The sequence below is a fragment of the Pelecanus crispus genome, chromosome 32 (assembly GCF_030463565.1).
Source record: "Pelecanus crispus isolate bPelCri1 chromosome 32, bPelCri1.pri, whole genome shotgun sequence".
NCBI classification, from domain to species: Eukaryota; Metazoa; Chordata; class Aves; order Pelecaniformes; family Pelecanidae; genus Pelecanus; species Pelecanus crispus.
Window position 1 is genome coordinate 11,683 of NC_134674.1, and position 25,496 is coordinate 37,178.

Consider the following 25,496-nt stretch of genomic DNA (forward strand, 5'->3'; position numbering starts at 1 on the left):
GGGGATGATGCACCTCACGGCTGGTAGCCAAGCTGGTGACCACCCCCATGACCATGCTGGTGGCCACAATCACACGGTTGACCATTCCCATGGTGGCCACGACCATAGCCGTCCCCGCAACCACCCCAGTAGCCACCTCCACGACTGCTGGTGGCCGCAACCACCCCAGTGGCCACCTCCACGACTGCTGGTGGCCGCAACCACCCCAGTGGCCACCTCCACGACTGCTGGTGGCCACGACCGCATCGGGTGCCCATCCCTACAGCTGCCCAGGACCGCGGCCATCCCTACAGAGAGGTGACTAGCCCGACAGCGGCGCGGGTGGCCGCACAGCCGCCATCCTGGATGGGTGAACGGTGATGCCGAGGGACGAGCGGAGCCGGGTGCCGTAGCCAAGGAACCGGGTTTTATTCTGCTGCGGTTAAACAAGTGCCCGAGCCCCGGGGTGGGGGGGGGGGTGGGGGCCCTGGGGACCCCAGGGGAGGACACCGGGGCCACCCGGACACTGGGGTCCCCCCCGCCACCGGGGATATATATATATATTCATATTTATAGTTGCAGTGGTCCTCGTCACCCCGCCTTCCCCCCCCTCCCGCACCCCCCCAAAAAACACCCCCACCCCTGGGTGCTGCCCCACCCCGGCGCCGGATTTCGGGTGAAACGAGGCGTTTCTGGCAGTGTGTCCCACCCCTCCCCCCCACCCCCGCCGTTGCCGCCTCCTCCGGCTTGGGGGGGGGGTGGGGGGAGGGGTGGGGGGTGGGGGGGGTGGGGGCGTCCCCCCCGCCACGGACCCCCCCCCCCCCTCAGTCATCGATGCAGATGACCTCGCCCCCGCGCGGCTCCTTCTTCTCCGGCCCTTCGGCCTCGCGCTCCCGTTTCACCAGCACCGGGGGGCCGTTGGCAGCGGCTGTAGCGGGGAAGGACCCCCAGGAGTCCGGGCTGGGGTCCGCACACCCCCACCCAACAACACCCAACCGGGGAGCCAGGCAGGCCGGGGCAACCCCCTTCCCGGGGAAGCCAGGTGTCCCCCCCCCCCATGGGCCCAGGCGCCTGGGGGACCCCCACCCACGGACCCAAGTGTTGGGGTGTCCCCCCCATGGGCCCAGCCATCTGGGGGACCCCCACCCATGGACCCAGGCATCCGGGTGCCCCCCCCATGGACCCAAGTGTTGGGGTGTCCCCCTCCCATGGGCCCAGCCATCTGGGGGACCCCCACCCACAGACCCAGGCATCTGGGGGACCCCCACCCAGGCGTCCAGGAGGCCCCCACCCATGGACCTAGCCATCCTGGGGACCACCACCCACAGACCCAGGCATCCGGGTGCCCCCACCCATGGACCTAGGTGTCTGGGTGACCCCCACTCATGGACCCAAGTGCTGGGGTGTCCCCCTCCCATGGACCCAGCCATCCAGGGGACCACCACCCATGGGCCCAGGCATCTGGGGTGCCCCCTCCCATGGACCCAAGAATTGGGGTGCTCCCCCACCCACGGGCCCAGGCATCTGGGGGACCCCCAGCCAGGCGTCCAGGAGACCCCCACCCATGGACCTAGCCATCCTGGGGACCACCACCCACAGACCCAGGCATCCAAGGGACCACCACCCATGGACCCAGCCATCCAAGGGACCACCACCCATGGACCCAGGCATCAGGGAGACCCCCACCCATGGACCCAGCCATCCAGGCACCCCCACCCATGGACACAGGCATCTGGGGGACCCCCACCCATGGACCCAGGTGTTGGGGTGCCTCCCACCCATGGACCCAGGCATCTGGGAGACCTCCACCCATGGACCCAGCCATCCAGGCACCCCCACTCATGGACACAGGCATCTGGGGGACCCCCACCCATGGACCCAGGTATCGGGGTGCCCCCCACCCATGAGCCCAGGCATCGGGGTGCCCCCCACATATGGACGCAGGCATCCGGGTGCCCCCCACCCATGGGCCCAGGCGTCGGGGTGCTCACCAGTGATGAAGGAGCCAGGCGGCATCTGGCTGTAGTTGGCCCCTCCAGGGGGGAGGGCTCCGGCCGGGGGGGTCCCAAAGGTGCCCCCGTAGCTCTGGGGGGTGGCATAGGGCCCCGGCGGGAAGGTCTGGAGAAATGGGGACACCACTGTCACCCCCCCCGATGCCACCAGGATGGGGGGGAGGTGCTTCTGGAGGGGTCTGGGTGGGGGTCCCCAAGGTGGGGGTGCCCACGGGAGGGGTGTCCCCACGGGAGGGGGTGTCCCCACATGTCCCCAGGGCTGAGGGTGTCCCCAAGCCAGGGATGTCCCCAAGAGGGTGGCCCTGGGGCAGGGTGTTCCCAGTCTGGGTCCCCAGGGCAGGCAGGTTAAGGGTCCCTTGAGGTGGGGGTGTCCCCAGTGGAAGGGAGGGTCCCCAGGGAAGGGGTGTCCCCAAGGTGAGGGATGTCCCTAAGGCGAGGGATGTCCCCAACGCTGAAGATGTCCCCAAGGTGAAGGATGTCCCCAGGGAGGGGGGGATGTCCCCAAGTCAGGGGGAACATCCCCAAGGTGGGAGGAAAGTCCCCAAGGTGAGGGATGCCCCCAGGGTGAAGGATGTCCCCAGGGTGGGGGGAACATCCCCAAGGTGAAGGATGTCCCCAGGTTGAAGGATGTCCCCAAGGCGGGGGGAATGTCCCCAGGGCGGGGGGGACGTCCCCAAGGCAGGGGAAATGTCCCCAAGGTGAAGGATGTCCCCAAGGCAGAGGGAACATCCCCCCCAGGGTGGGGGGAACATCCCCAAGGTGAAGGATGTCCCCAAGGCAGGGGGATCGTCCCCAAGGCGGGGGGAACATCCCCAAGGTGAAGGATGTCCCCAGGGTGGGAGAACGTCCCCAAGGTGGAGGAATGTCCCCAGGGTGGGGGAATGTCCCCAAGGTGGGGGAATGTCCCCAAGGTGAATGATGTCCCGAGGGTGGGGGAACGTCCCCAAGGTGAAGGATGTCCCCAGGGTGAAGGATGTCCCCAGGGTGGGGGGAACATCCCCAAGGTGAAGGATGTCCCCAAGGTGAGGGATGTCCCCAAGGCGGGGGGAATGTCCCCAGGGCGGGGGGAATGTCCCCAGGGCGGGGGGAACGTCCCCAAGGCAGGGGAAATGTCCCCAAGGTGAAGGATGTCCCCAAGGCAGAGGGAACATCCCGCCCAGGGTGGGGGGAACATCCCCAAGGTGAAGGATGTCCCCAGGGTGAAGGATGTCCCCAAGGCAGGGGGATCGTCCCCAAGGCGGGGGGAACATCCCCAAGGTGAAGGATGTCCCCAGGGTGGGAGAACGTCCCCAAGGTGGAGGAATGTCCCCAGGGTGGGGGAATGTCCCCAGGTTGAAGGATGTCCCCAGGGTGGGGGAACGTTCCCAAGGTGGGGGAATGTCCCCCAGGGTGGGGGAACATCCCCAGGGTGGGGGAACATCTCCAAGGTGAAGGATGTCCCCAGGTTGAAGGATGTCCCCAGGGTGGGGGAACGTCCCCAGGTTGAAGGATGTCCCCAGGGTGAAGGATGTTCCCAGGGCGGGGGGGAACGTCCCCAGGGTGGGGGGAACGTCTCCAAGGTGAAGGATGTCCCCAAGGTGAAGGATGTCCCCAGGTTGAAGGATGTCCCCAGGTTGAAGGATGTTCCCAGGGCGGGGGGGGAACGTCCCCAGGGTGGAGGGAACGTCCCCAGGGTGAAGGATGTCCCCAAGGTGAAGGATGTCCCCAGGTTGAAGGATGTCCCCAAGGCAGGGGAACATCCCCAAGGTGAAGGATGTCCCCAAGGTGAAGGATGTCCCCAGGGTGAAGGATGTCCCCAGGGCGGGGGATCGCCCCCAGGGCGGGGGGGCGGGGACGCGGCTGTCACTTACGGGCGGGGGGTGGCTCTCGGTGCCCTTGCTGGCGAGGCGGCTGAGGATGCTGCGCTCCGACATCTGGAGGCGGGGCGGCGATGGGGGGGATGCGGGAGAGGGTGGCGGGCAGGCGGGTGACGTCCGCCTTCATGTCGCTCAGCAGCTCCTCCAGCTGGTTCAGCACTGGCGCCGGGGGAGAGGGGGGGGAGAGAGAGAAAAAAGAGGGGCGGGGAGGGCCCGTCAGCGCCGGGGGGGCCGCCCCGCACCTACTCGCAACTTACTCATAGGTTACTCATAGCTTACTCCGCAGCTTACTCGGCGGCTACGGGGAGGAGGGGGGGGTGGAGATACTCACGTGAGAGCGGGGGGTGGGGGGGGAGAGGGAGGGGAAGCCTGAGAGCTTCTCGAGGGATACTCGGAGGATACACCTACTCGGGGGATGCACGAGCAGGGGGCATGCTCCAGGGTGGGGGCGGGGGGGGCTCAGAGGTACCCTGGGTACGAGCCTTGAGTAGACTGGAAGTACTCTGGGTGTACTCCTTACACACTCCAGGTATACTCCTTAAACACACTGGAGATACTCGGCTTATACTATTTACTCTGGGTATAGTCTCTAGATACACTGGAGATACCTTCAGGTTTACTCTTTCCGCTCTGGGCATACTCCTCTGACACACCAGAGATACTCTGGGCGTACTCCTTACATACTCCAGGTTCTACTGTCTAGCAGACTGGAGATACTCCGGGTACGCTCTTTTAGAGACACCAGAGATACTCCAAGCATATCGCTTAGGCACTTGAGGGGCTCCCGCTGTAGCTACGCTGGAGATACTCCGGACTTACTCCTTAAACACCCTGGTATACTCTCTAGCCACACCAGAGCTATTCCAGGTATAACGTTTTAGCGACACCTGAGATACTCCGGGTATACTCCCTAGTCCCTCTGGGCATATTCTGTAGATACACCAGAGATACTCTGGGTACACTCCTTAGACACTCTGGCTACACGCTTTAAGCACTCCGGAGATACTCTTGGATATACTCCTTCGACACACTAAAGACACTCCAGGTATACTCCTTGGATACACCAGAGATACTCCAGATCCATGCTATAGCCACATGAGAGATACTCTGGGCATCCTCCTCGCTTGCTCCTGCTCAGGGCTAAGAGGCTGCAGCCACATCACCGCTACTCTGGGGATACTCAGTACACACAGCCCCTGAGATCCTCTGGGCCCCAGAGATCCTCTGCACAAGAGCCATCAGCCTACACCAAGGATACTCATTGCTTCCTCCAGTCATACTGCTGGCAAAGACATCAAAGACACCAGAGATACTCTGGGCTTCCTCAACACATTCCTCTGGAGTACTCCAGGCTTACTCATTAAATACACCAGAAGTACTCTGGGAAAAGACTGTCCGTGCCCCAGGGATACTCCGGGCAAAGCCGTTACATGCAAGCAGGGACAACCCCGTCCGTACACCAGCGTTACTCCAGGCTTACTCATGACATGCACCAGGGATACTCTGGCCACTGGGATACTCAGAATATACGCCTTCCATGCCCCCAAAATACTCCGGGTAAATGCATTACATACTCCAGAAGTACACGGGACATACCAGTGACATACTCCGGACTTACACTACAGATACTCAGCAGATACATCTTAGCGCAAAGCGACAGAGGCACCCGCCTGCTCCTCACGCACCCCAGAGCCCCTTGGCCGCCCTAAAGCCGCACCCCGCCTTACTCCGCGCTTACTCCGAGGTTACTCCAGGTTTACTCACACCCCAGAAACCCCTCGGGGACCTTCCAGCAGCTGCCCCGCCGCCCCTCCCCGCCCCCTTACGCCCCCCCCGCCCCCCCGCCGGCCGCCAGAAAGCACACGCAGAGCAAGGATACACCGGGAGCCGGTTGGGAGGAGAACCCCACTTTAATGATTGAGAGCGCGGTACAGAGGTGCGAGGCGCTACACGGGGCGTCCGCGCCGGGCGCGCCGGCCCACCCGCCTCTTACCCTTGTGCAGGACGGCGTTCGCGGGCTTGTTGCCCGCCAGCGACTCCTTGGACAAGTGCTGGTGGCTCTCGGCCAGGCACTCGACCTCGGCGAAGCGGGTGTTGAGGGCCATGGCGGGGTGGCTGGGGTCCTGCGTCATGTTCAGGTAGGCGGCGCGACGGAGCTGCTCCTCGATCACCAGCGCCTGCTCCAGCAGCTGATGGGGTGGGGAAGGGAGAAGGGTGGCCAAGGGGACCCAGGCATCCGGGCACCCAACTCTGACCTCACGCCCCAAAAAGGCCAAGGAAGGACCCAAGCGTCCGGGCACCCAACGCTGACCTCACACCCCAACACTGTCCAGAGAGGACCCAGGCGTCCAGGCACCCAACTCTGACCTCACACCTCAACAAGGCCAAGGACCCAGGTGTCCGGGCACCCAACTCTGACTTCAGCCATCGCTAAAGCCCAGAAAGGACCCAAGCGTTTGGGCACCCAACTCTGACTTCACACCTCAACAAGGCCAAGGAAGGACCCAAGCATCCGGGCACCCAACGCTGACCTCACCCATGGCTTAGAGGACCCAGGTGTCCAGGCACCCAACTCTGACCTCGTGCCCCAAAAAGGCCAAGGAAGGACCCAAGCGTCCACGCACCCAACTCTGACCTCACACCTCAACAGCGTCCAGAGGGGACCCAGGTGTCCGGGCACCCAACTCTGACCTCACACCTCAACAAGGCCAAGGAAGGAGCCAAGCATCCGGGCACCCAACTCTGACCTCACACCTCAACAGTGTCCAGAGGGGACCCAAGCATCCGGGCACCCAACTCTGACCTCACCCATCGCTTAGAGTACCCAGGTGTCCGGGCACCCAACTCTGACCTCACACCTCAACACTGTCCAGAGGGGACCCAAGCATCCGGGCACCCAACTCTGACCTCACACCTCAACAGTGTCCAGAGGGGACCCAAGCATCCGGGCACCCAACTCTGACTTCAGCCATGGCTTAGAGGACCCAGGTGTTTGGGCACCCAACTCTGACCTCACACCTCAACAAGGCCAAGGAAGGACCCAAGCGTCCACGCACCCAACTCTGACCTCACACCTCAACACTGTCCAGAGAGGACCCAAGTGTTTGGGCACCCAACTCTGACCTCACACCTCAACAAGGCCAAGGACCCAGGTGTCCAGGCATCCAACTCTGATCTCACCCATGGCTTAGAGGACCCAGGTGTCCGGGCACCCAACTCTGATCTCACACCTCAACACTGTCCAGAGAGGACCCAGGTGTCCAGGCACCCAACTCTGACTTCAGCCATCGCTAGAGCCCAGAAAGAACCCAAGCGTTTGGGCACCCAACTCTGACTTCATGCCCCAACAAGGCCAAGGAAGGACCCAAGTATTGAGGTACCCAACTCTGACCTCACCCATGGCTTAGAGGACCCAGGCATCCGGGCACCCAACTCTGACCTAGTGCCCCAAAAAGGCCAAGGAAGGACCCAAGCGTCCACGCACCCAACTCTGACCTCACCCATGGCTGAGAGGACCCAGGTGTCTGGGCACCCAACTCTGACCTCACACCTCAACACTGTCCAGAGGGGACCCAGGCATCTGGGCACCCAACTCTGACCTCACGCCCCAGAAAGGCCAAGGAAGGACACAGGCGTACAGGCACCCAACTCTGACCTCACACCCCAACACTGTCCAGAGAGGACCCAGGTGTCCAGGCACCCAACTCTGACTTCAGCCATCGCTAGAGCCCAGAAAGGACCCAAGTGTTTGGGCACCCAACTCTGACTTCATGCCCCAACAAGGCCAAGGAAGGACCCAAGTGTCCACGCACCCAACTCTGACCTCACCCATGGCTGAGAGGACCCAGGTGTCCGGGCACCCAACTCTGACCTCACACCTCAACACTGTCCAGAGGGGACCCAGGCGTCTGGGCACCCAACTCTGACCTCACGCCCCAGAAAGGGCAACGAAGGACCCAGGCGTCCGAGCACCCAACTCTGACCTCACACCCCAACACTGTCCAGAGAGGACCCAGGTGTCCAGGCACCCAACTCTGACTTCAGCCATCGCTAGAGCCCAGAAAGGACCCAAGCGTTTGGGCACCCAACTCTGACTTCATGCCCCAACAAGGCCAAGGAAGGACCCAGGCATCCGGGCACCCAACTCTGACCTCATACCCCAACAAGGCCAAGGAAGGACCCAGGCATCCAGGCACCCAACTCTGACCTCACCCATCGCTTAGAGGACCCAGGCATCCGGGCACCCAACTCTGACCTCGTGCCCCAAAAAGGCCAAGGAAGGACTCAAGCATCCACGCACCCAACTCTGACCTCACCCATGGCTGAGAGGACCCAGGTGTCCGGGCACCCAACTCTGACCTCACACCTCAACACTGTCCAGAGGGGACCCAGGCGTCCGAGCACCCAACTCTGACCTCACACCCCAACACTGTCCAGAGAGGACCCAGGCGTCCGTGCATCCAACTCTGACTTCAGCCATCGCTAGAGCCCAGAAAGGACCCAAGCGTTTGGGCACCCAACTCTGACTTCATGCCCCAAAAAGGCCAAGGAAGGACCCAAGCATTGAGGTACCCAACTCTGACCTCACCCATCGCTTAGAGGACCCAGGCATCCGGGCACCCAACTCTGACCTCGTGCCCCAAAAAGGCCAAGGAAGGACCCAGGCATCCGGGCACCCAACTCTGACCTCGTGCCCCAAAAAGGCCAAGGAAGGACCCAGGCATCCGGGCACCCAACTCTGACCTCGTGCCCCAAAAAGGCCAAGGAGGGACGCAAGCGTCCGGGCACCCAACGCTGACCTCACACCCCAACAGTGTCCGGAGAGGACCCAGGCATCCGGGCACCCAACTCTGACCTCGTGTCCCAACAAGGCCAAGGAAGGACCCAAGCACCCGGGCACCCACCTATGGCCTCACCCATCGCTTAGAGGACCCAGACGTCCATCACCCAACTCTGACCTCACACCTCACCAGTGTCCAGAGGGGACCCAGGCATCCGGGCACCCAACTCTGACGTCACCCACGGCTTAGAGGACCCAGGCGTCCGAGCACCCAACGTGGGCCTGACCACCCGCCCGCCCGCCCCACAAGCCTCTTGCACGAGGCCCCGCATTGGCCAAGCCTCACCCTCTCGTGTGCAGCCCACGTGCAAGCCCCACCCCCTTTCCACTGCCACCCCCCCCACACACCTGGGCACTTGTGCAAGATCCTCTTGTGCCCGGATCCTCGTGCAAGTCCCTCGTGCAAGCCCGACCCTCACACGAGCCCGGCCCTCGTGCAAAACCCTCGTGCGAGCACAGCCCTTGTGCGAGTGCCGCACTCACGCGTGCGCAGCCCTCGTGCGAGCCCCTCGTGCAAGCCGAGCCCCGGTGCGCACACAGCCCTCGAGCACGCCCCTGGTGCAAGGGAGCAGATCCCCGGTGTGAAAGCCACCCTCGTGCGAGGCCCTCGCACGAGCCCCCAGCGCAAAAGCAGCCGCCGCGCGTGCTCCTCGCACCGGCGCCGCCCTGGCACGAGCCCCGCGCGGGCACCACCCCCGTGCAAGCGCAACCCCCGTGCGAGCCCTCGTGCGAGCCCTCGGGCGCTCACCTTGAAGCGGCGTGCGAGGAACTTGTTCTTCATCTCGAGGAAGTTGCCCTTGGAGGCTTCGCCCTTGAAGGGTTCGTTGATGACCCCGAAGGCGCCGTCGTTCTGGATGTCCGTCCAGCGCGCGTAGCCGTGGCTGCGCGCTAAGGACTGTCACCGCGTCACCGTGTCACCGCGTCACCGTGTGGCTGTGTCACCCTGTCACCGCGTCACCCCGTCCCCAACACCCCCCTCACCCCTCACATCCAGCGCACGGAGCCATGGCTGCGTGCTAAGCGCTGCCACCTCGTCACCACCGCCGTGTCACCATCACCACGTCACTGTGTCACCGTTACCGTGTCACCGTCACCACGTCACCTTGCCCCCAACATCCCCCAGGTCATCACCCAGCCAGCGCACGGAGGCGTGGATGCACGTTATGGACTGTCACTGCAGCACCATCACCACCATGTCACCGTCACCAAGTCACCATCACATCACCGTCACCGAGTCACCGCATCACCATCACCATGTCACCCTGTCCCCAGTGTCCCCTTCAACAACCCCAGATCATCCCCTGGCCGGCCTGTGGAGGTGTGGCTGCGTGGTAAGGACTGTCACCACACGACCGTCACCACGTCACCATCACCACGTCACCATCACTGTGTCACCGCATCGTTGTCACCATGTCCCCAACATCCCTCTCATCCACCCCACGTCATCCCCCGTCCAGTGCGCAGAGCCATGGCTGCACGCTAAGGACTGTCACCGCGTCGCTGTGTCACCACCACAATGTCACCGCGTTACTGCCTCGCCATCACCGCACCACCGCCACCGTGTCACCCAGTCCCCAACGTCTTCCTCTTGTCCCCCCAGGCCATCCCCCCTCCAGCACACGGAGCTGTGGCTGCATGCTAAGGACTGTCACCGTGTCACCGTCACTGTGTCACCACCACGTCACCATCACTGCATGATGGTCACCACATCACCCTGTCCCCAGCATCCCCCCAGCTCATCCCCCGGTCCAGCACGCGGAGCCATGGCTGCACGCTAAGGACTGTCACCGCGTCACCAACACCACATCACCGTCACCGTGTCACCCCGTCCCCAACATCTCTCTCATCCCCCCCATGCTAAGGACTGGCACCGTTTCACCGCGTCACCACTGCTGTGTCATTGTCACATCACCATCACATCACCCTCATGGCATCACCCTGTCCTCAGTGTCCCCATGACCCCACGTCACCGCGTCCCCATGTCCCCAACACTACCTCCTCCTCCGTCACCTCCCCGAGGACTGTCCCCAGTGTCACCATGTCCCCACGTCACTGTGTCCCCATGTCCCCATGTCCCCAACACCACCTCCTCTGTCACCTCCCCCTGAGGACTGTCCTCAGTGTCACCATGTCCCCAGTGTCACCACATCCCCATGTCCCCAACACCACCTCCTCTGTCACCTCCCCCTGAGGACTGTCCCCAGTGTCACCATGTCCCCACGTCACCACGTCACTGTGTCCCCATGTCCCCAACACCACCTCCTCTGTCACCTCTCCCTGAGGACTGTCCTCAGTGTCACCATGTCCCCAGTGTCACCACATCCCCATGTCCCCAACACCACCTCCTCTGTCACCTCCCCCTGAGGACTGTCCTCAGTGTCACCATGTCCCCAGTGTCACCATGTCCCCATGTCCCCAACACCACCTCCTCTGTCACCTCCCCCTGAGGACTGTCCTCAGTGTCACCATGTCCCCAGTGTCACCACATCCCCATGTCCCCAACACCACCTCCTCTGTCACCTCCCCCTGAGGACTGTCCTCAGTGTCACCATGTCCCCAGTGTCACCATGTCCCCATGTCCCCAACACCACCTCCTTCTCCGTCACCTCCCCCTGAGGACTGTCCTCAGTGTCACCATGTCCCCAGTGTCACCACATCCCCATGTCCCCAACACCACCTCCTCTGTCACCTCCCCCTGAGGACTGTCCTCAGTGTCCCCATGTCCCCAGTGTCACCATGTCCCCAGTGTCACCACATCCCCATGTCCCCAACACCACCTCCTCTGTCACCTCCCCCTGAGGACTGTCCCCAGTGTCACCATGTCCCCATGTCACTGTGTCCCCATGTCCCCAACACCACCTCCTCTGTCACCTCCCCCTGAGGACTGTCCTCAGTGTCACCATGTCCCCAGTGTCACCATGTCCCCATGTCCCCAACACCACCTCCTCTGTCACCTCCCCCTGAGGACTGTCCTCAGTGTCACCATGTCCCCAGTGTCACCATGTCCCCATGTCCCCAACACCACCTCCTCTGTCACCTCCCCCTGAGGACTGTCCTCAGTGTCACCATGTCCCCAGTGTCACCATGTCCCCATGTCCCCAACACCACCTCCTCTGTCACCTCCCCCTGAGGACTGTCCCCAGTGTCCCCATGTCCCCAGTGTCACCATGTCCCCATGTCCCCAACACCACCTCCTCTGTCACCTCCCCCTGAGGACTGTCCTCAGTGTCACCATGTCCCCAGTGTCACCACATCCCCATGTCCCCAACACCACCTCCTCTGTCACCTCCCCCTGAGGACTGTCCCCGGTGTCCCCATGTCCCCAGTGTCACCACATCCCCATGTCCCCAACACCACCTCCTTCTCCGTCACCTCCCCGAGGACTGTCCCCAGTGTCACCACGTCCCCAACACCACCTCCTCCTCCATCACCTCCCCCTGAGGACTGTCCCCAGTGTCACCATGTCCCCAGTGTCACCATGTCCCCATGTCCCCAGCACCACCTCCTTCTCCGTCACCTCCCCCTGAGGACTGTCCCCAGTGTCACCACGTCCCCAACACCACCTCCTTCTCCGTCACCTCCCCCTGAGGACTGTCCCCAGTGTCACCACGTCCCCAACACCACCTCCTCCTCCATCACCTCCCCCCGAGGACCGTCCCCAGCGTCACCACCACCGCTGTCCCCAACACCACCACGCCACCTCCCGCGTCACCCGCCCCCGGCTCGCTCCCAGCTTGGCGTCACCCTCCTCGGCGCTGCCGCTGCCACCGGCGCAGGATGACACCACGGGCGGGGGGGACCCCGGCGTGCCGGAAGGATACAGGACGATGCCGGCCAGCAGCCAGTAGTCGTGGCGCCGGTGCCAGATCTCATTGAGCTTCCCCGAGGAGATGGCGGCGCGCTCCTCGTTCTGCCACAGCGTGTGCAGCTCTGCGGGGGGACACGGGCGTCGGGTCAGCGCGAAGCCCGGCCCGCGTGTCCCCACCCGCCGCCGGCCCCCGTCACCCCGCTCACCCGTGAAGCCGCCGTCGGCGATGTTGAACATGAAGCGCGGCTTCTCGGCCTTGTCATCCCGCCGGCCGTTGGCGCGCGCCTCTAGCTTGGGCTCCTTCTCGGCCTTCACCTCCTCTGCACGCAGCGGGGGGACGACGACGCGGGGGTCAGCGCCGTGTTACAACCCCCCCCCCCCAACCCCCTCTGGACCCCCAAACCACCCCCAGCCCCCCCTCAAGTAAGCAGGAAGACATTCGAACCCATCAGCCATCAGTAGGCTTCAGAGTGAACGCGACAAGAGTAAGAGCAGAGCACTCCTGGCGCCTCCCTTTGGTTAAGCCCCGCCCCCTCTGGCTTGGCCGCAGCCCTGGGTGCGTTTGGCCCCGCCCCCGCGGTTAAGCCCCGCCCCCAGGCACCTCGTTTGGGGTCAGGGTCCCCCGGCCGCTCCTTGGGCTCCTCCTCGGGGGGTTTCTCGTCGCCCTTCTCTGCCCCGGGACCCTTCTCGGCCTCGGCGCCTGCAGTGGGGGACGGGGCTGCTCGGACACCCGGGTTCCCCCAGGGATTTTGGGGGGGGGCACCCGAACGCCTGGGTCCCCTCGAGGGATGGGGTGGGGGCACCCAGACGCCTGGGTCCCCTGGAGGGATTTGTGGGGGGCACCCAAACGCCTGGGTCCCCTCAAGGGATGGGGTGGGGGCACCCGAATGCCTGGGTCCCCTTCAGGGAGTGGGGGGGACCCCCCCAAATGCCTGGGTGCCCTGGGGATTTTGGGGTGGGGGCACCCAAATGCCTGGGTCCCCCGGGGGATTTAGGGGGGGCACCCAAACGCCTGGGTCCCCTTCAGGGAGTGGGGGGGACCCCCCCAAATACCTGGGTGCCCTGGGGATTTGGGGTGGGGGCACCTGAACGCCTGGGTCCCCTCGAGGGATTTTGGGGTCGGGGCACCCAAACGCCTGGGTGCCCCTGGGGATTTTGGGGTGGGGGCACCCAAACGCCTGGGTCCCCTGGAGGGATTTGTGGGGGGCACCCAAATGCCTGGGTCCCCTCAAGGGATGGGGTGGGGGCACCCGAATGCCTGGGTCCCCTTCAGGGAGTGGGGGGAACCCCCCAAATGCCTGGGTGCCCTGAGGATTTTGGGGTGGGGGCACCCAAATGCCTGGGTCCCCTTCATGGATTGGGGGGAGCACCCAAATGCCTGGGTGCCCTGGGGATTTTGGGGTGGGGGCACCCAAACACCTGGGTCCCCTTCAGGGAGTGGGGGGGACCCCCCCAAATACCTGGGTGCCCTGGGGATTTAGGGTGGTGGCACCTGAACGCCTGGGTCCCCTCGAGGGATTTGGGGGGCGGGGGGGCACCCAAACGCCTGGGTCGCCTTCAGGGATGGGGGGAGAGCACCCGAACGCCTGGGTCCCCCCAGGGATTTGGGGGGGGGCACCCGAACGCCTGGGTCCCCTCGAGGGATTTGTGGGGGGCACCCGAATGCCTGGGTCCCCTTCAGGGAGTGGGGGGACCCCCCAAATGCCTGGGTGCCCTGAGGATTTTGAGGTGGGGGCACCCAAATGCCTGGGTCCCCTTCAGGGATCGGAGGGAGCACCCGAATGCCTGGGTGCCCCTGGGGATTTTGGGGTGGGGGCACTCAAATTCCTGGGTCCCCCAGGGGATTTTGGGGGGAGCACCCGAACGCTTGGGTGCCCCGGGGGGATTTGGGGGGCAGGGGGGCACCCAAACGCCTGGGTCCCCTGGGGATTTTGGGGTGGGGGCACCCAAACACCTGGGTCCCCTTCAGGGATGGGGGAGAGCACCCGAACGCCTGGGTGCCCCAGGGATTTTGGGGGGGCTCACCTGCTCGCTCCTCCCGGGCCGGGGGCCCTTCGGCCTCAGGCTCCCGCTGGCCGGGTCCCTCCTCCTCCTCCCCCTTCCGTGGCCCTTCGGCCTCGCTGCTGTCACCCGGGGACGGTGGCACCTCGGAGACAGGCGGCTGCGGGGACGGGGTGGGGGGCGGCGTCACCCCGGATGCCTGGGTTCCCCCGCACCCCCGGAGGGACCGGGGGGACGTGGGGACAACGGTGGGGAGGGGCCGGGGAGGGGGAGAGAGGGGACAGGGACGGAGGGGACAGGGACGGAGGGGACAGGGAGGGGACAGGGATGGGGAGAGAGGGGACAGGGACAGAGGGGACAGGGATGGAGAGGGGGGACAGGGACGGAGGGGACAGGGACGGAGGGGACAGGGAGGGGGAGAGAGGGGACAGGGAGAGAGGGGACAGGGACAGAGGGGACAGGGAGGGGGAGAGAGGGGACAGGGACGGAGGGGACAAGGACAGAGGGGACAGGGACGGAGGGGACAGGGACGGAGAGAGGGGACAGGAACAAGGACAGAGGGGCAGGGATGGGGAGGGAGGGGACAGGGACAGAGGGGACAGGGAGGGGGAGAGAGGGGACAGGGACGGAGGGGACAGGGACAGAGGGGACAGGGAGGGGGAGAGAGGGGACAGGGACGGAGGGGACAGGGACGGAGGGGACAGGGAGGGGGAGAGAGGGGACAGGGACGGAGGGGACAGGGACAGAGGGGACAGGGACGGAGGGGACAGGGACGGAGGGGACAGGGGACAGGGATGGAGGGGACAGGGAGGGGGAGAGAGGGGACAGGGATGGAGGGGACAGGGATGGGGAGAGAGGGGACAGGGACGGAGGGGACAGGGATGGAGGGGACAGGGAGGGGGAGAGAGGGGACAGGGACGGAGGGGACAAGGACAGAGGGGACAGGGACGGAGGGGACAGGGACGGAGAGAGGGGACAGGAACAAGGACAGAGGGGCAGGGATGGGGAGGGAGGGGACAGGGACAGAGGGGACAGGGAGGGGGAGAGAGGGGACAGGGACGGAGGGGACAGGGATAGAGGGGACAGGGATGGGGAGAGAGGGGACAAGGACGGAGAGAGGGGACAGGGACGGAGGGGACAGGGATGGAGGGGACAGGGATGGAGGGGACAGGGAGGGGGAGAGAGGGGACAGGGATGGAGGGGACAGGGACAGAGGGGACAGGGATGGGGAGAGAAGGGACAAGGACGGAGAGAGGGGACAGGGACGGAGGGGACAGGGATGGAGGGGACAGGGACAGAGAGAGGGGACAGGGATGGGGAGAGAGGGGACAGGGACGGACGGGACAGGGATGGGGAGAGAGGGGACAGGGACAGAGAGAGGGGACAGGGACAAGGACAGAGGGGACAGGGATGGGGAGAGAGGGGACAGGGACAGAGGGGACAGGGACAGAGGGGGGAGAGAGGCGACAGGGACGGAGGGGACAGGGATGGAGAGAGGGGACAGGGACATGGAGAGAGGGGACAGGGACAACAGGACTGGGGACAGGGACAGGATGGGACACAGGGTCAAGTTGGAGGAAAGGGGACAGAGGGGACAGGGACAGGGACAGGAGGATGACAACAGCGTTGGGGACAGACAGGGTTGGGGACAAGGATAGGGGAGGAGGACAGGGCTGGGGTGGGGACAGGGTTGGGGACAAGGGGAACATGACTGGGGACAGGGACGGGGACAGGGAGGACATGACTGGGGACAGGGACAGCAAGGACACGATTGGGGACAGGGCTGGGGATGGAGAAGACATGATTGGGGACAAGGATGGGGACAGTGTGGGGACAGAGTTGGGGACAGAGGACACGACTGGGGACAGGGGTGGGGACAGGGACGACAGGATGGGGGACAGGGACAGCAAGGACATGATTGGGGACAGCAATGGGGACAGGGTTGGGACAGAGCTGGGGACAAAGAACGTTACTGGGGACAGGGATGGGGACAGAGAGGACACGATTGGGGACAGGGTTGGGGACAGTGATGGGGACAGGGAGGATACGATGGGGGACAGGGTTGGGGACAAGGAGAATGTGACTGGGACAGGGATGGGGACAAGGAGGACACGATTTGGGACAGGGTTGGGGACAAGGAGAACGTGACTGGGACAGGGATGGGGACAAGGAGGACACGATTTGGGACAGGGTTGGGGACAGGGAGGACATGACTGGGGACAGGGTTGGGGACAGGGATGGGGACAGGGAGGATACGATGGGGGACAGGGTTGGGGACAAGGAGAACGTGACTGGGACAGGGATGGGGACAAGGAGGACACGATTTGGGACAGGGTTGGGGACAGGGAGGACATGACTGGGGACAGGGTTGGGGACAGGGATGGGGACAGGGAGGATACGATGGGGGACAGGGTTGGGGACAAGGAGAACGTGACTGGGACAGGGATGGGGACAAGGAGGACACGATTTGGGACAGGGTTGGGGACAGGGAGGACATGACTGGGGACAGGGTTGGGGACAGGGATGGGGACAGGGAGGATACGATGGGGGACAGGGTTGGGGACAAGGAGAACGTGACTGGGACAGGGATGGGGACAAGGAGGACACGATTTGGGACAGGGTTGGGGACAGGGATGGGGACAGGGAGGACATGACTGGGGACAGGGTTGGGGACAGGGATGGGGACAGCCTTGTCACCCACCTCCGTCTCCATCTTCTCGGGGCCTTTGGGCTCCTTCTCGTCCCTGGTGTCACTGTCGTCCCTGTCCGGGGGTGGCCCTGGACCGTCCCCCGCGCTCGCTGGGCGCCGGCGTGGCTGAGGACAGGGGACGTTAGGACATGGGGACACGGGGTGTCCCCACGCCTGTCCCCATATCCCCGTGTCCCCATGCTCTGTCCCTGGTGTACTCGTGCCCTGTCCTCTACGTCCTCACACCTCCATCCCCGCACCCTGTCCCCCACGTCCCTGTCCCCATCCCGTGTCCCCCTTGTCCCCATCCCCATCCCATGTCCCTGTCCCAAGTACCCCTTGTCGCCGGTGTCCCCATCCCCATCCTGACCCCTGTGTCCCCATCCTGTCCCCCATGTCCCCATCCCATGTCCCCCATCCCCGTATCTCCTCCATGTCCCCATGTCCCCATCCTATGTCCCCCATGTCTCCATCCATGTCCCCCATCCCTGTATCTTCTCCATATCCCCATCCCATGTCCCCGTCCCTGTAACTTCTCCATGTCCCCATCCCATGTCCCCCATCCCCGTATCTTCCTCATGTCCCCATCCCATGTCCCCCATGTCCCCATCCTTTCCCCATGTCCCCCATCCCATGTCCCCATCCCTGTATCTCCTCCATGTCCCCATCCCATGTCCCCCATGTCCCCATCCCTTCCCCATGTCCCCCATCCCATGTCCCCATCCCCCTTATCTTCTCCATGTCCCCATCCTACGTCCCCCATGTCCCCATCCCATGTCCTCCATGTCCCCATCCCTTCCCCATGTCCCCCATCCCTGGATCTTCCCCATGTCCCCAGCCCATGTCCCCCATGTCCCCATCCCATGTCCCCCATCCCCCTTATCTTCTCCATGTCCCCATCCCATGTCCTCCATGTCCCCATCCCTTCCCCATGTCCCCCATCCCTGTATCTTCTCCATGTCCCCAGCCCATGTCCCCCATCCCTGTATCTTCTCCATGTCCCCATCCTATGTCCCCCATGTCCCCATCCCATGTCCCCCATCCCCCTTATCTTCTCCATGTCCCCCATCCCATGTCCCCCATCCCCCTTATCTCTCCATGTACCCATCCTACGTCCCCCATGTCCCCATCCCATGTCCTCCATGTCCCCATCCCTTCCCCATGTCCCCCATCCCTGGATCTTCCCCATGTCCCCAGCCCATGTCCCCCATGTCCCCATCCCATGTCCCCCATCCCCCTTATCTTCTCCATGTCCCCATCCCTTCCCCATGTCCCCATCCCATGTCCTCCATGTCCCCATCCCTTCCCCATGTCCCCCATCCCTGTATCTTCTCCATGTCCCCAGCCCATGTCCCCCATCCCTGTATCTTCTCCATGTCCCCATCCTATGTCCCCCATGTCCCCATCCCATGTCCCCCATCCCCCTTATCTTCTCCATGTCCCCCATCCCATGTCCCCCATCCCCCTTATCTCTCCATGTACCCATCCTACGTCCCCCATGTCCCCATCCCATGTCCTCCATGTCCCCATCCCTTCCCCATGTCCCCCATCCCTGGATCTTCCCCATGTCCCCAGCCCATGTCCCCCATGTCCCCATCCCATGTCCCCCATCCCCCTTATCTTCTCCATGTCCCCATCCCTTCCCCATGTCCCCATCCCATGTCCTCCATGTCCCCATCCCTTCCCCATGTCCCCCATCCCTGTATCTTCTCCATGTCCCCAGCCCATGTCCCCCATCCCTGTATCTTCTCCATGTCCCCATCCTATGTCCCCCATGTCCCCATCCCATGTCCCCCATCCCCCTTATCTTCTCCATGTCCCCATCCCATGTCCCCCATGTCCCCATCCCATGTCCTCCATGTCCCCATCCCTTCCCCATGTCCCCCATCCCTGGATCTTCCCCATGTCCCCAGCCCATGTCCCCCATGTCCCCATCCCATGTCCCCCATCCCCCTTATCTTCTCCGTGTCCCCATCCCTTCCCCATGTCCCCATCCCATGTCCCCCATGTCCCCATCCCATGTCCCCCATGTCCCCATCCCTTCCCCATGTCCCCCATCCCTGTATCTTCTCCATGTCCCCATCCTATGTCCCCCATGTCCCCATCCCATGTCCCCCATCCCCCTTATCTTCTCCATGTCCCCATCCCATGTCCCCCATCCCCCTTATCTCTCCATGTCCCCATCCCATGTCCCCCATCCCCCTTATCTCTCCATGTCCCCATCCTACGTCCCCCATGCCCCCCATGTCCCCATCCCATGCACCCCATCCCCGTATCGTCCCCACGTCCCCATCCCACGCCCCCGCCGTCCCCCCCGGTGTCCCCGTCCCGCGGGTACCGGGCGTGGGGGGGCCGGGGCTGGGGGGGCCGCTCTGCTCGGGGCTGGGGGGGCAGGTCTTGGCGGGGGAGGAGGCGCGGGACGAGCGCTTGGAGTCGGCGCTGGGCTCCGGGGCCAGCTCGGGAAGGCTCCAGCGCCCGTTGATGTGCTCGAACTCCTGCACCTGCGGGGGGGACCCAGGCGTTGGGGGGGACCCAAGGGACCACAGAGGGGACCCTGGCGTCCAGGGGGGACCCAAGAGACCTCGGAGGGGACCCAAGGGACCATGGAGGGGACCCGGGCATCTGGGGGGTTCCTAAGGGACCATGGAAGGGACCCAGGTATCCGGCAGGGGGGACCCAGGTGTCCAGAGGAGACCCAAGGGACCACAGAGGGGACCCAGGCGTCCAGGGGGGGACCCAAGGGACCATGGAGGGGACACACGCATCCGGGGGGGGACCCAAGGGACCACGGAGGGGACCCAGGTGTCCGGGGGGGACCCAAGGGACCATGGAGGGGACCCAAGGGTCCATGTGGGGGGACCCAGGCATCCAGGGTGGGACCCAAGGGACCATGGAGGGGACCCACACGTCCCCAGGGGGACCCAGGTGTCTGGGGGGGTACCCAGGCATCCGGGGGGGGACCCAAGGGTCCATGGAGGGGACCCAGGCATCCAGGGGGGTTCCCAAGGGACTATGGAGGGGACCCAAGGGACCACAGAGGGGACCCAGGTGTCCGGGGGGGACCCAAGGGACCATGGAGGGGACCCAAGGGTCCATGTGGGGGGACCCAGGCATCCAGGGTGGGACCCAAGGGACCATGGAGGGGACCCACACGTCCCCAGGGGGACCCAGGTGTCTGGGGGGGTACCCAGGCATCCGGGGGGGGACCCAAGGGTCCATGGAGGGGACCCAGGCATCCAGGGGGGTTCCCAAGGGACTATGGAGGGGACCCAAGGGACCACAGAGGGGACCCAGGTGTCCGGGGGGGACCCAAGGGACCATGGAGGGGACCCAAGGGTCCATGTGGGGGGACCCAGGCATCCAGGGTGGGACCCAAGGGACCATGGAGGGGACCCACACGTCCCCAGGGGGACCCAAGGGACCATGGAGGGGACCCAAGGGACCACAGAGGGGATCCAGGTGTCCGGGGGGGACCCAAGGGACCATGGAGGGGACCTAAGGGACCACGGAGGGGACCCAGGTGTCTGGGGGGGACCCAAGGGACCATGGAGGGGACCCAAGGGTTCATGTGGGGGGACCCAGGCATCCAGGGTGGGACCCAAGGGACCATGGAGGGGACCCAAGGGACCACAGAGGGGGCCTAGGCGTCCAGGGGGGGACCCAAGGGACCACAAAGGGGACCCAAGGGACCATGGAGGGGACCCAGGCGTTTGGGGGGGACCCAAGGGACCACAGAGGGGACCCAGGCGTCTGGGGGGACCCAGGCATCTTGGGGGGTCCCAATCGTCCGGGGGGGCCGTACCTTCTTCTTGACGAGGGACATGACGCCGATGCGGGTCAGCACCTGCTGCCGCGAGAGCCCCTCCCGGGGGACCCCGTCCGCGAAGGTCTCGGAGCCGTCGGCCCCCGGCTCGCAGAGGTGACGCATGAACAGGGACACGTAGGCCCTGGGGGACATGCTCAGGGCCACCGCCTGCCACCGCCCCTCCCGCGGCCCCTCGGGGGACCCCTGGCCCCACGGACCCCCTCCCCAGGATCCCTGTCCCCACAGACCCTGTCCCCAGGGTCCCCGTCCCCAGGGTCCCTGTCCCTACGGTCCCTTGTCCCCACAGACCCCCTCCCCAGGGTCCCTTGTCCCCACAGACCCCCTCCCCAGGGTCCCTTGTCCGCATAGACCCCGTCCCCAGCGTCCCCGTCCCCAGGGTCCCTGTCCCGACAGTCCCTTGTTCCCACAGACCCCCTCCCCAGGATCCCTGTCCCCACAGACCCTGTCCCCAGGGTCCCCGTCCCCAGGGTCCCTGTCCCTACGGTCCCTTGTTCCCACAGACCCCCTCCCCAGGGTCCCTTGTCCCCCCAGACCCCATCACCAGGGTCCCTTGTCCCCAGACACCCTCCCCAGGGTCCCTGTCCCCAGGGTCCCTGTCCCCACAGACCCCGTCCCCAGCATCCCCGTCCCCAGGGTCCCTGTCCCTACAGTCCCTTGTCCCCACAGACCCCATTGCCAGGGTCCCTGTCCCCAGGGCCCTGTCACTAAGGTCCCTTGTCCCCACAGACCCCCTCCCCAGGGTCCCTGTCCCTACGGTCCCTTGTCCCCACAGACCCCCTCCCCAGCATCCCCATCCCTTGGGCCTTGTCCCTACGGTCCCTTGTCCCCAAAGACCCCGTCCGCAGGGTCCCGTGTCACTGTCCTCAAGAACCTGTCCCCACAGTCCTCGCTCTCAGGGTCCCTGTCACCTTCCCCAGGGCCCTGTCCCTAGGGTCCCTTGTTCCCAGACCCCGTCCCCAGGGTCCTGTCCCTACAGTCCCTTGTCCCCATAGACGCCCTCCCCAGGGTCTCCGTCCCCAGGGTCCCCATCCCTAGGGTCCCTTGTCCCCATAGATGCTGTCCCCAGGGTTCCTGTCCCCAGGACCCTGTCCGTACAGTCCCTTGTCCCCATAGACCCCATAGACCCTGTCCCCAGGGTCCCTTGTTCCCAGACCCCATTCCCAGGGTCCCCATCCCCGGGGTCCCTTGTCCCCACAGACCTGGTCCCCAGGGTCCCCATCCCCAGGGTCCCTTGCCCCCATAGACCCTGTCCCCAGGGTCCCTGTTCCCAGGGTCCCTTGTCCCCAGACCCCATTCCCAGGGTCCCCGTTCCCAGGGTCCCTTGTCCCCAGACCCCATTCCCAGGGTCCCCATCCCCAGGGTCCCTTGTCCCCATAGACCCCGTCCCCAGGGTCCCCGTTCCCAGGGTCCCTTGTCCCCATAGACCCCATTCCCAGGGTCCCCATCCCCAGGGTCCCTTGTCCCCACAGACCCCATCCCAGGGTCCCCATCCCCAAGGTCCCTTGTCCCCAGACCCCATTCCCAGGGTCCCCATCCCCAGGGTCCCTTGTCCCCAGACCCCATTCCCAGGGTCCCCATCCCCAGGGTCCCTTGTCCCCAGACCCCATTCCCAGGGTCCCCATCCCCAGGGTCCCTTGTCCCCAGACCCCATTCCCAGGGTCCCCATCCCCAGGGTCCCTTGTCCCCAGACCCCATCCCAGGGTCCCCATCCCCAGGGTCCCTTGTCCCCAGCACCCCTGACCCCAGTGTCCCCAGCATCCCCGATGGCCCCAGTGTCCCCGATTGTCCCCAAGGTCCCCACGCCATCAGCCTGTCCCCTCATCACGGCGCCCGTCCTGGGCTGTGCCGGCTCTGGCCCGGGTCCTGCCACCGCTCTGGTGTCCCCTGGGCCAGGCCCGGCCCCCCGAGGGGACCTCGGGGGTGACTCTGTGTCGGGGTGAGGGGGACACGGGCTCGTCCGGTCCCCAGGAAAACCGACAGCGACGGCGCTCGGCTGAGTAAGGGCTCATCACGTGGCGTGGGGACACGGGGGACACGGGAAGATGGGGATGCACAGGGACATGGGGGACATGGGGGGACACAGAGGGACAAGGGACAATGGGAACACAGGAGGACACAGGAAGATGGGGATGCACAGGGACATGGGGGACAAGGGGGGACACGGGAAGATGGGAATGCACAGGGACATGGGGGACAAGGGGGGACACAGGAAGATGGGGATGCACAGGGACATGGGGGACATGGGGGACACAGAGGGACAAGGGACAATGGGGACATGGGATGCACAGGGACATGGGGGACAAGGGGGGACACAGAGGGACAAGGGACAATGGGAACACAGGAGGACACAGGAAGATGGGGATGCAGAGGGACATGGGGGACATGGGGGGACACGGGAAGATGGGGATGCACAGGGACATGGGGGACACGGGGGGACATGGGAAGATGGGGATGCACAGGGACATGGGGGACAAGGGGGGACACGGGAAGATGGGAATGCACAGGGACATGGGGGACAAGGGGGGACACAGGAAGATGGGGATGCACAGGGACATGGGGGACATGGGGGACACAGAGGGACAAGGGACAATGGGGACATGGGATGCACAGGGACATGGGGGACAAGGGGGGACACAGAGGGACAAGGGACAATGGGAACACAGGAGGACACAGGAAGATGGGGATGCAGAGGGACATGGGGGACATGGGGGGACACGGGAAGATGGGGATGCACAGGGACATGGGGGACACAGAGGGACAAGGGACAATGGGGACATGGGGGGACACAGGAAGATGGGGACGCACAGGGACATTGGGGACAAGGGGGGACACGGGAAGATGGGGATGCACAGGGACATGGGGGACACGGGGGGACACGGGAAGATGGGGATGCACAGGGACATGGGGGACATGAGGGGACACAGAGGGACAAGGGACAATGGGGACACGGGGGGACACAGGAAGATGGGGACGCACAGGGTCATGGGGGACAAGGGGGGGACACAGAGGGACAAGGGACAATCGGGACACAGGGGGACACGGGAAGATGGGGACGCACAGGGACATTGGGGACATGGGGGGGACACAGAGGGACAAGGGACAATGGGGACACGGGGGGACACAGGAAGAGGGGGATGCACAGGGACATGGGGGACATGAGGGGACACAGAGGGACAAGGGACAATGGGGACACGGGGGGACACAGGAAGATGGGGACGCACAGGGACATGGGGGGGACACGGGAAGATGGGGATGCACAGGGACATGGGAGGACACAGAGGGACAAGGGACAATGGGGACATGGGGGGACACGGGAAGATGGGGATGCACAGGGACATGGGGGACATGAGGGGACACAGAGGGACAAGGGACAATGGGGACATGGGGGGACACAGGAAGATGGGGACGCACAGGGACATGGGGGACATGGGATGCACAGGGACATGGGAGGACACAGAGGGACAAGGGACAGTGGGGACACGGGGGACACGGGAAGATGGGGACGCACGGGGACATGGGGGGACACAGAGTGTCACCTGTCCCTGATGCCACCGCCTGTCCCCAGCGCCACTGCCTGTCCCTGATGCCACCGCCTGTCCCCAGCGCCACTGCCTCTCCCCAGTGTCGCCTGTCCCTGATGCCACCACCTGTCCCCAGTGTCACCTGTCCCTAATGCAAACGCCTGTCCCTGACACCACTGCCTGTCCCCAGTGTCACCTGTCCCTGATGCCACCGCCTGTCCCTGATGCCACTGCCTGTCCCCAGTGTCACCACTTGACCCCAGCGCCACCGCTTGTCCCCAGTGTCACCTGTCCCTGATGCCACTGCCTGTCCCCAGTGCCAATGCCTGTCCCCAGTATTGCCGCCTGTCCCCAGCACCACTGCCTGTCCCTGATGCCACTGCCTGTCCCCAGTGCCACCGCCTGTCCCCAGCACCACCTGTCCCTGACACCACTGCCTGTCCCTGATGCCACCTCCTACTCCTGATGCCACTGCTTGTCCCCAGTGCCACCTGTCCCCAATGCCACCACTTGTCCCCAGCACCACTGCCTATCCCCAGTGCCACCGCCTGTCCCCAGTGTTGCCTGTCCCCAGTGTCACCTGTCCCTGACACCACCGCCTGTCCCCGGTGTCGCCTGTCCCTGATGCCACCGCTTATCCCCAGTGTCACCTGTCCCTGACACCACCGCCTGTCCCTGATGCCACCGCCTGTCTCCAACGCCACTGCTTGTCCCCAACACCACCGCCTGTCCCCAGTGTCACCTGTCCCTGATGCCACCGCCTGTCCCCAGCACCACCACCTGTCCCCAGTGTCACCTGTCCCTGACGCCACCCGCCTGTCCCTGACTCCACCACCTGTCCCTGATGCCACTGCCTGTCCCCAGTGCCACCTGTCCCTGATACCACCGCCTGTCCCCAGTTCCACTGCTTGTCCCCAACACCACCGCCTGTCCCCAGTGTCACCACCTGTCCCCAGCACCACTG

The 25,496-nt window shown here is 64.8% G+C and overlaps 1 protein-coding gene across 1 annotated transcript in view; it reads right to left on the minus strand.

Annotated features, from left to right (window-relative positions):
- Positions 1-803: 803 nt before the first annotated feature.
- Positions 804-25,496, minus strand: part of CHD3 (chromodomain helicase DNA binding protein 3) — a 91,507-nt gene continuing 66,814 nt past the window's right edge. Inside the window, 14 exon segments of the mRNA XM_075725503.1 lie at positions 804-907; positions 1,971-2,097; positions 3,842-3,913; positions 3,915-4,006; positions 5,841-6,036; positions 9,436-9,568; positions 12,509-12,617; positions 12,702-12,815; positions 13,097-13,195; positions 14,521-14,656; positions 17,198-17,287; positions 17,289-17,311; positions 19,524-19,686; positions 20,988-21,132. Coding sequence (XP_075581618.1) covers positions 804-907; positions 1,971-2,097; positions 3,842-3,913; positions 3,915-4,006; positions 5,841-6,036; positions 9,436-9,568; positions 12,509-12,617; positions 12,702-12,815; positions 13,097-13,195; positions 14,521-14,656; positions 17,198-17,287; positions 17,289-17,311; positions 19,524-19,686; positions 20,988-21,132 — 1,603 coding nt within the window.